We start from the raw sequence: 13,279 nt of genomic DNA on the forward strand, positions 1-13,279 counted from the left end.
ATGACTTGTGTTTTGAAACTGTTAAATTGTAAAGCGCTGCGGAATATGTTGGCGCTATATAAAGAAAGATTATTATTATTACACTGCGCATACCGCACACTATATAAACTGCGCACACTATATACAGTACACTGCGCGTACCACACACTATATACACTGCGCACACTATATACAGTACACTGCGCGTACCACACACTATATACACTGCGCACACTATATACACTGCGCACACTATATACACACTGTACACTATGTACTCTGCATATACCACACACTATATACACTGCACACACTATATACAGTACACTGCGCGTACCACACACTATATACACTGCGCACACTATATACAGTACACTGCGCGTACCACACACTATATACACTGCGCACACTATATACACTGCGCACACTATATACACACTGTACACTATGTACTCTGCATATACCACACACTATATACACTGCGCACACTATATACACTGCGCACACTATATACACTGCGCACACTATATACACACTGTACACTATGTACTCTGCATATACCACACACTATATACACTGCACACACTATATACAGTACACTGCGCGTACCACACACTATATACACTGCGCACACTATATACAGTACACTGCGCGTACCACACACTATATACACTGCGCACACTATATACACACTGTACACTATGTACTCTGCATATACCACACACTATATACACTGCGCACTCTATATACAGTACACTGCGCGTACCACACACTATATACACTGCGCACATTATATACACTGCGCACACTATATACACACTGTACACTATGTACTCTGCATATACCACACACTATATACAGTACACTGCGCGTACCACACACTATATACACTGCGCACACTATATATACACTGCACACACTATATACAGTACACTGCGCGTACCACACACTATATATACACTGCGCACACTATATACACACTGTACACTATGTACTCTGCGTATACCACACACTATATACACTGCACACACTATATACACTGCGCACACTATATATACACTGCGCACACTATATACACACTGTACACTATGTACTCTGCATATACCACACACTATATACAGTACACTGCGCGTACCACACACTATATACACTGCGCACACTATATATACACTGCACACACTATATACAGTACACTGCGCGTACCACACACTATATACACACTGTACACTATGTACACTGCGTATACCACACACTATATACACTGCGCACACTATATATACACTGCGCACACTATATACACACTGTACACTATGTACTCTGCGTATACCACACACTATATATACACTGCGCACACTATATATACACTGCGCACACTATATACACACAGCACACTATGTACTTTGCGTAGACCACACACTATATACACTGCGCACACTATATATACACTGCGCACACTATATATACACTGCGCACACTATATACACACTGCGCACACTATATACACACTGCACACTATGTACTTTGCGTAGACCACACACTATATACCCTGCGCACAGTATATACACTGCGCGTACCACACCCTGGACACTGCACACTTTCATTGGCGTGGACCGGCACACTCAGGCTTCCTGGCTGTAGCCACATGTATCCGGCAGTGATTTCTTGTTTGAGCCTCTCCTGTTAGTTGCTCGCCCCTTCTGTATGCAGCGCACTAACCCACTACTGCTGTTACCATCCTGACATTTTGTGCACGAGATCCGCGAGTGTTATAATGTGTTTCTGCATTTCATTACCAGGTGTGGGAAACTCATTTTGATTCTTGCAGAAAAGCAAATCAGAGATTGGAAACCGGCAAAACCTTGTAAATCCTGGAAGCTGAGAAATCTGCATTTACCCAGAGCTGCAATCTCTGCTGGCTGACACCAAATAGATGGACCATGAGTAGGGGACTCTGTGCTTAGAGCGGATCTCTTCAGACCCCTTAGTATCAGTCAGGAGGTGTTCATGGGTCAGGGGCAGGTTTTGCATTGAGTACCTCCTAAGTTTGATGAAAGTTGCAAACTTCTTTTGAACTTTATTGAAGCTCATGCAAAAAATTGCATCGGAATGACAAAGTTGTCCTGTTCTTTGTGTCAGTGTCCTGATTCCAGCCCCAGTTCCCTTCATGTTTGTCCCCGCTGTCATGATAAAGCATTCACCGGGTGGGATGTCTCTTGGGCCTTTTAACACTTGATTTTCACCCATCCAGGTTGACCAAGCTCCGTTGCATGTTGGTGTCCCTTTCCATTCCTGATGGAGTGATGTGGGGTCTTCTCCGTGCAGGCCCTCTTGGCTTGCTAGCCATAGCATGGCTTACTCTCTCGTCTGCTGACTCCAGTCTTTTACATATAGCTTGTGGTAATGATTCCAGCTATGGTCCTGTATCCTGACAGTTACCATTGTAGCCAGATTCTCTTGCCCGAGCTCTTCGACAGAACTGCCACACCGCAACTCGTAAAGCCATCGCGTCATGGCATCCAAACCACTACCAATCACTCCAATAGCGAAGACGCTCCCACACACCAGATCCCCATTTTTTTCCTACATGTCCAATCCGGCACTACACTGTATACAGCCGACCATGGTTTCCCAAGATGGGCATGCCAATCTCACAGCCAGCCAGACCTCCACTAGCCTCTACATGTGGACCATCAGCAGCATCCATGTCAGTGCCTGACCTCTCCCTATTATGTCCTCCTTTTAGAAGAGTAGTGGCTCATGCTCCGGCCTTACATGCAGACCTGCCAGTCCGACTATTCCTGTGCCCATGCTGACACTCGTATCTCCCACCTGCAGCTGCCAGCCATTCCCATGGCCAGCAACCAACCTGGCCGGAAACCCAGCCGGTGTGTGAATGCATTTTACTGCCACACCTGATTCTACAGCCATATCTTTCGAGATCAGACATGGCACATGACAGAAATGTTGTTATAGTGAATGTCTCTTGATTTTTACAGCTTTTCTTCACTTTTGGTTATTTTGCCCTGTTTCCTCTCTAGTCGATTGGATTTTGCAGCCAGTTTTCTGTGTGATTCAATCAGTGAAGCCCAAGGCCGTTGTCCTGGTCGGGCTCCAGGTGGCCTCAATATCTGACGGCAGCGGATGCTGAAACTCTACGAGATGAGCCAAACACGGTCGGTTACACACAGACTACAGCGCACATTACAGGATATGTGATCCCCGAATCTGGAGGGCAATGGCCGGAACCTGTACTGTGCGATGTTGTGCAGACGCTTCTCCATGGATCAAAGTATCCGCACGGCACGGAAAACCACATAACGTGAAATGCAGGCGACGGATTTAAAGAGCCCTCTGTTAGAATAACTGTCTGACAACCAATATGGCCTTTAGCTCACATAGGTGTTGTCACCCTGCTGTCTCTAGCTATGTGGCTGTGCGGGGGATGGAGCAGGGTGCCTATTTGCGCTGCAATGGTTGCCATTTCTGCATCAACAATTTTCCTAATCAGCCACAAATGAACAGGGATTGCCCAAAATATGCTGAGAAAAGTATTGATTGCAGCCTACACGTGCATCTGTATCATGTCTGAGAGCTGCCGTGAGCCGGCAGAGTCCCACCGCTACATCTTCTATTCCCAGGGAAAGATGCAAAGCATGAATTGCATTATACAGTTTCCACGCGTTTTAAGCCACTAGTTCATCTAAATGGATCACAAAGTGTCATTCGTCAGACTCAAGTAGAAGGGAATGGTAACTGTCTGATACACTTTCCATTAGGGGGTTGGGAGGGATGAATGCTTGGTGCAACTTTCACGCATTTACAGTCACTAATTCTGAAGTGCCCGCCTGAATGGAGAACATGGCTTCGAATGATCAAGAGTGGCGTTCTGCAGACCCGCCTGAAGTTAGAGACATGGGTGTCTTAGCAAATTTGGTGCAGCTTTCAGCTGCCGTCCAGCAAGAAATGTTCCTCCAGTCATAACGTAAAGTAAGAGGGTGTGCTCGACCACGCATCCCCCCCCAACGGAGCTCGACCGCGTTTACATCCGCCCTCCCCCCCCCCCCCCCTCAGTGCTTGACCGCGTCCCCCCCGGTGCTTGACCGCGTCTTCCCCCCCCCCATCCAGTGCTCGACCGCGTCTCCCCTCAACTGTGCTCGACCGCGTCGTCGTCCCCCCCCAACGGAGTTGGTGTAGCTGGCCATTACTGGCATAGAAATGCCACCAGTAGCAATGCTTTTGCGCAACTCCGTTACTCAAAAATTGTGACATTTCAAACAATATATGTCACAATTCTGCAAAAAACAAGAAGCGTGGTCACAGCGTTATCTGCCATAGTCCATCAGTAGAAGGTGGTAAGTATGTTTTCTTCAGAATTAGTGATTAGAGACGTGTGAAAGTTGTAAAGTCACTTCTTGTCAAACAAAACCAAATCCATGGAAACTGCCTCAGGCAAGTTACCTCATCCATCTGATGGCGTATGACAGATGACACTGTCTGACACCGTCTCCATGGGTGCTGGTTGGGGGAGGGTGGCAGTCGTGTCTCTTAATCTGCATGATGCAACATTCATGCGTTTTGAGTTTTTAATTCTGAAACACCCTCTGAATGGAGAAGATGGCGTTATCTGTGATAATTCAACAGAAGGGAGTGGTAACTATCTGATGCATTTTGTAAGGGGGACTTTGGGGGGGGTGGGGGAGTTGCGGTGCTTAATCACACATTTTCAGCAAGAAAGTACAAATACACCCCAGGCACAGCCCACATCAACACCCAGTCCAGTCTAAATGTCCAAACACTGCTGTAAACGAAAAGTGAATGATAGTTTGTATTCTGTCACCAATAGTCTGTGACATAACAAATTGACTACTGGCACCACGCATGATGCAGCTTTTACGCATTTCGAGTCACTGATTTTTCTGAATTTATTACCTGGTGTTAGTTGTCATATTCAAACAGCAGGAAATGGTACTGTCTGATACGGTCAGGGTAGTGTCACGGGTTTACCGCGACAAAGTGGAGCCAGAAGACCGCAGCGTCTCATTTCTCCTACTCCTGCACTGATTAGAAGCACTTCACCTTCTTATTAAACAGTGCAGGTTTCTTTTAGCAGTGCAGGGCTTAATCTGCTCAGGTGAGAGCTCCTGGAAGCTTTCCTGCATTAAGGCTCTCAGCTGAGCACTGTTAGCCACTCCCATCGCCTATATAATGTGGGTCCTGGCTAGCACTCATTGTCATTGGTAGCTTATGCTGCATGGTAGGAGGTGGTTGTTGGTTATTGGAGAAGGTGTTTGGTTGGTTTATCTCTGACAGTTGCTAGGTTTTCAGTGTGTGATTATTCCCTTTCTTCTCCTACTTTGCTTTTACATAATCTTCCACTCCCCGATGCATTCCTCTGTTATATGTGTGAGTATATTTGTATGTTTGGTATTTTTCGTTGCCCCTGTTCATATTACCTTGTTAGTCTGGTTGATGTATTACGGTACACTACTACTCCTCTCTTCCTTGGGTGGGGGAAGGGTACAGACTGAGGGCGGATTCAGAAACTAAGGCAAGGTACATGGCCCCGGCATCTTCACAATCAGAAGTAATCTGGGGAGCAGGGCGAGCTAGGGCACCCCCTAGCGTTAGAGGCAGGGAAGGAGCCCCTGGTCCCAGGACACCCGACAAAGTTGTAACAGGTAAGTTGCGGGAGTTAAAAAGTGCCAGGTGCGACTTTTACACCTTTTGAGTTGTGAAGCATTGATATGGAGAATGTAGTGTTTCCTTCAGAAGGAAATGTTAACTGTCTGATACAATCAGTTTAGGGCTTTAGAAAAGGTGGGGAGACACCATGGCCTAATAGACGTGATGCAGAATTCACACATTTTGAGTCTTTAATTGGGAAATGCCTGCCTGAACAGCGATTTAGTGCCATCTGTCGTTCTCCAGAACTGTAGCACATTTCGAGTCACTGGTTTCCCCAAATGGAGGACATGGTGTCAGTTGTTATAGTCGGATAGAAGGAAGGGGTAACTGTCTGATACATTTTCTGTCCAAGCATTGTGGGAAGTGGAGGTTACTTTGTCGCCGGAGTGAAGTAATCTTCCCAAACTCCATTACTCCTGAAAGGATGACATGGTGGTGGCTGCATTACTCCCAATAGAAGGGGACGCCGGGGAGAGCATCCTGAATATACAGGTGTGTGGAGCAGCACCCACGCATTTTAAGCCCTATACACTCACCAAGAACTCCCCACTAAACGGAGAATGTGGCATCAGTCATTTACTCCTGTTGGACTCGCACAAACCACCGGCTACGTATCGCGGTCCATGGCTGCATTCGGAGGCGGTGAAGGATTTCCTGGCGCGTTTCCGACGATCAGTGTATAACAATCTGTCATATAACATTACAGGATTACGAGGAGGTTGACAAGTGTCCACCTGTGTGTTATACCGCCCGATCAGCCGCATATATCACGCTTTGGATCGCACACCGCTCCCCCGTTTACTTGGCAGCCGCCGTACGGGTATTTTTTTATTTTTCTTGGCAGTTCAGCCTCATAAAAATGAAATATGTAAATGCCGGTTTCTCGCCTCAGATGAGATTTTATTAACTATTTCCTTGTGTTTTTGTGTCGGTCGTGATGTTTTGGGAGGAAAGGGCATATTTGTGAAGTGTATTTTTTGGGGGTCACAGATCTATATATTTTTTTTTTTTCTCTCTCCCAGGTTACGTGTTCTGTATGTTACATCGTCTCCCAGAGCAGCACGATTGCACGTTCGACCACATGGGCCGCGGACGCGAAGAGGCCATTCTCAAGATGGTGAAGCTTGACCGCAAAGTGGGCAGGTCCTGCCAGCGTATCGGCGAGGGCTGCTCCTGAGTGCCACCAACCTCCTACAACCAAATGCTGTTTCTATTAGTTCACTAATGTTAGCCTTATTTAGGACAATGTCAAGCAGGCTCTCACTACTGAGCAGGTCACAGACTACAGCCAATCAGGTTCCTTGTTCTTTCTTTATTTTTCGTTTTACGAGAACCCCGCAGGTACTTTATCTAGACGAAAGATGGTAGTGGCCGGACGGTGGCTGTTGTCCATGATGAAAGCTCCAGGAATTTATTTAATCTTTATAATTGTGTTCATTTATATATATATATATTTTTTTTCCCCCATTCCACTGATTTAAGTAATAATAATTGTTTTTGTCTCTCTTCCTATCCGGTTTTCCGGTCGGACCATCTCACCATCGTCTTCACCCATTGTTTTCATGTTAGCCCTTAAAAATCATAAATTATAAATAAAAGTTGGGTTTACGCCGATCATCCCATGTCACATGGCATCGCTAGTGGAGGTCCCAATGGTCACTCATGTCCTGTGTCTGAGCATTTTTATATTAGCAGCATCAGGGATTTCACTGGGTGGGGGTCTCCCCTTCCTAGTAAGAATATCAGGTTAGTTACTCCGAACTACCCCAGACCGCCAGACATTATTATCTCAATCCACTTTTTTGTTTTTTAGGGGAGAGGGGGTCACTGACCCTAACCCCACCTTGTGCCCTACCAGAGTGACTGGGATTTACCTGATTGGCTTTTGTTTGCTATTTGCCAAGTGACGGTCTTTCTGGTCAAATAAGCCTAATTCACAGCACACTAGCCATGTCTGGAGCCTACAGACCCACATTCTGTAGCTAAATATACTTGGGGTTCGGCTTTGGGGGAGGGGTAAAGGAAATATTTTGTAGCAAACAGATCTCAGTAACAGTGTTGAGGAACAGTCGCAAATTCTCCAGATTTTTGTTCACCTCGTTTCCCAAAGTGTTAGCTTGTAAAAAATAAAAAATAAAAAGGGCTCAGTAGCCTCGATTCTATGCAGCCAAAGGGAAGGGAGTTCCGCATGGGAGGGTACAGAAAAAGCTTGCTCTTAAAAACAAAAAGAACAAAAAAAAAAGAAAGGAAATGAGAGTTGAGGGAGAAAAGTGAGCTAGATATATTGAGGTCCAAAAACTACATAGGGTGCACACACTGAGGTCAATTGCTTCTGTATTAAAGGCTCAGACGATCTCTCCACATCCACTAGGGACAGTTAATATAAACCAAGTGTTGCCACTCAGTAGAATGCGTGGAAAATGGGGAAGAACTCAAGCAAATCCAGAGGATGAAATGCCAGTTGGACATTGTAAGGTTTCTCGAGCTTAGTTGAGGTGAAATGCTTCCCTACCATCCCTCTTGTCTTAAAGAGTAAGATAAACATTTTTCAGATCTTCGAGGGCTGGTTTAAAAAAACAACAACTTGCTTTTGGGTACAAAATGAGTCATTTCTCTAATCTAAGCAATTCCAAGGCCTGGAATGGCAAGTTGCATATGCACTGGGTTTCTCAGGCCTTTGAAGATGCCTTCAAAGACTGTTTAGCGGGCTGACCTGTCTCTTCAGGTCTGTCTTAAATAATCAGACCAAACTACTCCAGTTTTCAAGGTCAAGCAGAAGAATTCCTTGCTCTTTAGAAAGTGTGAGAGGTTAAAAGTAAATGTCAAGGGATTGATTACCAATTGGAGTATGTATGTAGTTTTTCAGGCCTAAGTTGAGGTCTAAGAGCTTCAGGAGCTATGTATGTGAGCTCACGTCACTCCTTTTAGGTCCAGCACTTCTCAGATATTCAACGGCAATTCCAAGCAAAAAAAAGAACTTAACCTTGAGTAGAAAGGTGCGAGAGACTGGAAGGGGGGACCCAAGCAATCGAATGGAACGGAGCTCCAAGTAGAGTGTAAATGGGGTGTTTCTGACTTTAGTTGAGGTCTAAGGCCTTCAAAAACTGGTGTCCACGTGTTTCCTTCACTTATCAGATCTCTTGTGGGCTAATCCCTCTGCAGATCTTTGAAGGCATAGTTTAGAAAACATTGCACATGAATAATATGAAGTGGGGGAAAATGTTGGGAATCCCAATGGATGGAATTGGATTTACGTATGATTCCTTAGTTGAGTTCTAAGACCTTCGAAAATGATACAGTGTATGCACTTGTCTACTTGACACTTGTTTCTGTCCTTCATAGTCAGATGGACTTTCTACAGATCTTCGACTGTTTCTTCCAGAATTCCTCCTACTTATAACAGCACTTTCAACCTATAGAAGTTGAGTTTTATCTCGACTTTGCTTTCGAATCGCCTTGATAGTAATAGCTGACGACTGTTTTGTAGAGCTCTCACCCACAATGTCTGCCCTGATCTATCAGATCCATTGGCACTTATGCACTTAAAGGAGGCTTAGTTGTCTAGGGAGCGCGGAGTTGAACTATCTATAGACCTTACCATGCGAGAGGACTATTTGGAGCAGGAAGTCTCTCGTGATACGGGTTGGCAGGTGTTCGGATGTTTCCTGCGACCCTTCATGCAAATCCCTAGGTGAAGCCCACTTATTTCCCCCGGTTATGTTGTCACAGATTTCTAGCCTCTTCTTTTTTTCAGGAACCGAACTTCTCTCAACAGTGGCACAAGATCCAAGGATCTTCTCTGATGCATAATTTATCAAAGGACCACTATGTCCCACCACACTCGCCACCCGATTATGCAATAGACAACTCTATGCCGTACTGTTTGTCTGGATTTCTGCTTGGTTTTTGTAATTTTTTTTTATTTTTGGAGGGGAGGGTAAAGGAACGTCTGAAATACCAGCCAGCCCCCTGAGAAGATAAAGGTCCTTTGTCATTCCGCCTTCCCCATGACTCTAGGCACAAGGTTAGTCTGAAAGGTGACCAGAGCGGACGCTACCATGAACATTGGGACGGTTTGCCTCGCAGCGGTAGTTCACTGGGTTATTCCTTTGCAGTATCTGTTCTGTGAAATTTATTAAATGTAAGGCAAAAAAAAGTTTTAATTTCTTGTATCTTTAAAAAGAAAAAAAACATCTTATTTAACCATTTTTTTTGTGTTCTAGATTTACTTAACACATGTAGCCTAGAACTGTTTTAGTTTAACATTGTAAAAAAAAAAATATATAAAAAAATTTCTGGTAACTTTTTTTTTTTTTTTTTTTCCTTCCCTTCCTGCTGAAAGAAGAAAATTAAACTGAAATTTAAAAAAAAGAAAGTTTGACTCTATTTGTGTTTGTTCTTATTGTGTTACAGTGTAAAGCATGGAGGGTAGGGGATATAGCATCATAGGGATAACTTGCTGATTGCTGGGGGGCTAATATCTAAGACCCCAGAGCTCTGCAGCCTCGGGTTGAACGGAGCAAAGGTGCGAATATGTGGCTTCACATCCATTTACTGGCAATGGGACTGCTGGAAATAGCAGCAAAGAGCGCTCCGCTCTCCGCTACTCCCATAGACGACGGGTAGTGGGAAGTTGAGCTTGTAAAACTCCGCTGCTTTCAAGACTGGGCTGAAGATCTCTGTGTAAGGGATCTGTGGGGTCCCAGCAGTCAGGACCCCAGTACTAGGCAAGATGTCCTCTATCCATAGCAGAGGGAATCATGTGATTTTGAGAATAACCCTTGAAGTTGGGGAAAGGCAGAGTTACAGCGTCTATAATATGTATACAGCTAGGCTTCACTTGAGAATAGATACATTTATAGTTTAGATCCAGACACGTCCGCTACAAAGAAAACATCCATTCTTCATCCCGAGGACCAGGAAAGACACCGGTATGTAAAAAAGAAACCAGTCACAAAGTAACGTTCATCCCGAATGTATCCACATACGAGCGCGTGGCCATGTGCTGCAGGCAGAAAATGACCGCTGGGGTGATACGCCGGGCACAGCTCATTCTGCTAATTTGCAACCCTCTGATTTCCACTCAGGATTTCCCTTCAATAATGCGCAACGTTCACCGACCCGAAGGGACGAAATAAAAATGAACCAGAACATATTAATTTATTGCTGTAAGACTCCAACTGAGGCTGAAAATGCTGATCTAGAAATCACCCCGGTACTAATTATCTCCTCCGCCAAAGTACCTGCAGCAATCACATTGTGTACAGCGAGAATATCCAGACACCGCGCAGGTAACGTTATACCCCAGCCCGTACCCTGTACACCGCTATACCAGCATCTGCACGGGAAAAGTACGGGCTACGATTACCACCCGGCACTAATCACAGGGCTGTAAAAAAGTGTTTGCCCCTTTCTGATTTCCTATTCTTTTGCATGTTTGTCACACTTAAAATGTTTCAATATTAGACAAAGACAACACAATAATCACAAAATGCAGTTAATAAATAAAGGTATGTATTATTACTGGAAAAAGAAATCCAAACCTACAGGGCCCTGTGTGAAAAAGTGATTGCTCCCTAAGCCTAAAAACTGGTTGGGCCGTCCTGAGCAGCAACAACTGCAAATCAAGCGTTTGCGATAACTCGCAATAAGTCTTTTACAATTATCTGGAGGAATTTTGGCCGCTCATCTTTGCAGACTAGATGTAATTGAGCCACATTCGAGAGATTCCGAGCATGAGCCGCCTTTTTAAAGTCATGACACAACATCTCAATCCGTTTAAGGTCAGGACTTTAACTAGGCCACTCCAAAGTCTTAAATATTGTTTGTCTTAAGACATTCAAAGGTGGACTCGCTGGTGTGCTTTGGATCATTGGCCTGCTGCATAATCCAAATGCGCTTCAGCTTGAGGTCATGAACAGATGACTGGACATTCTCCTTAAGGATTTTTTGGTAGACGGCAGAATTCATGGTTCCATTGAACACACCAAGTCTTCCAGGTCCTGAAACAGGAAAACAGCCCCAGACCATTACACTACCACCACCATATTTTACTGTTGGTATGATGTTCTTTTCTGAAATGCTGTGTTACTTCTACGCCAGATGTAATTGCGACCTATACCTTCCAAAAAGTTCAACTTTTTTCTTGTCCGTCCACGAAGTATTCTACCAAAAGTCTTGGGGATCATCAAGATGTTTTCTGGCTGAGTCAAGCCTTTGTATTCTTATTGCTCTGCCATGGTTTTCGTCTTGGATCTCTGCCATGCAGGCCATTTTTGGCCAGTCTATTTCTTATGATGGAGTAATGAATGATGACCTTAACTGAGTCAAGGGAGGCCTTCAGTTCTTTGTATGTAGTTGTGGGGTCCTTTGTCGTCGCTGCAAATTTGAAGTAATTTTGGTCAGCCGGCCACTCATGGGAAGGTTCACCACTGTTTAATGTTTTCACCGTTTGCGGATAATGGCTCTCTATGTAGTTTGCTGGAATCACAAAGATTTAAAAAATGGCTTTATAAACTTTTCTGGACTGATAGATCTCAGTTACTTTGTTTCTCATTTGTTCCAGAATTTTTTTGGATCGCGGCATGTTGTCTAGTTTTCGAGGAACTTTGTGGTCTACGTCACATTGTCAGGCAAGTCCTATTTCAGTGATCACTTGATTTAGAACAGGCGTGTCAGTAATTAGCCCTGCGTGTGGCTAGCGAATTTGAACTCCGTTTCACAACGATGTGATAAACCCCGGGTAATTTGTTTTAAGGGGGAAGGGGGCAATCACTTTTTTACATAGGGCCCTGTAGGTTTAGATTTCTTTTTACCTTAATGATAAAGACCATTTAACTGGAACCTGTCACCAGTTTTGGCCTATATAAGTTACAGCCATCACCTTTCAGAGCTGACACAGCATTCTATAACACTATATATCTGCCCCAAACTGATCTGTAAGAGAAGAAAAATAACTTTTATTATACTGACCTGTGAGGAGGTCCGGTCCAAGGGGTGTTGCTGGTATTGGTCCGGCGCCTCCCATCTTCATGCGATGACGTCGTCCTGCTTTCTTCGTGTGCATGACGCTTGCCTTCATCATCCACACAGTCGCCTTGGCATCGCGATCCTGTGCAGGTGTCTGCCCTGTTGTAGTTATATTCTTGTATATAGGGGCAGTATTATAGTAGTTATATTCTTGCACATAGGAGCATTATTATAGTAGTTACATTCTTGTATATAGGGGCAGTATTATAGTAGTTATATTCTTGTACATAGGAGCAGTATTATAGTAGTTATATTCTTGTACATAGGGGCAGTATTATAGTAGTTATATTCTTGTATATAGGGAGCAGTATTATAGTAGTTGTATTCTTGTACATAGGAGCAGTATTATAGTAGTTATATTCTTGTATATAGGGGCAGTATTATAGTAGTTATATTCTTGTACATAGGGAGCAGTATTATAGTAATTATATTCTTGTACATAGGGGCAGTATTATAGTAGTTATATTCTTGTGCATAGGGGCAGTATTATAGTAGTTATATTCTTGTACATAGGGAGCAGTATTATAGTAGTTATATTCTTGTACATAGGGGCAGTATCATAGTAGTTATATTCTTGTACATAGGG

At 44.2% G+C, this 13,279-nt stretch overlaps 1 protein-coding gene across 2 annotated transcripts in view; it reads left to right on the plus strand.

Moving 5' to 3' along the window:
• ZFAND3 (zinc finger AN1-type containing 3) overlaps positions 1-9,872 on the plus strand; it is a 239,952-nt gene extending 230,080 nt beyond the window's left edge. For both annotated transcript variants that reach the window (XM_073556275.1, XM_073556274.1), the window contains one exon: positions 6,687-9,872. In XM_073556275.1, coding sequence (XP_073412376.1) covers positions 6,687-6,841 — 155 coding nt within the window. In that variant the 3' untranslated portion in view covers positions 6,842-9,872. The remainder of the gene's footprint in view (positions 1-6,686) is intronic.
• Positions 9,873-13,279: the final 3,407 nt, after the last annotated feature.

This window comes from Dendrobates tinctorius, unplaced genomic scaffold (genome assembly GCF_039654945.1).
Source record: "Dendrobates tinctorius isolate UK_male_01 unplaced genomic scaffold, ASM3965494v1 ptg000232l, whole genome shotgun sequence".
NCBI lineage: Eukaryota > Metazoa > Chordata > Amphibia > Anura > Dendrobatidae > Dendrobates > Dendrobates tinctorius.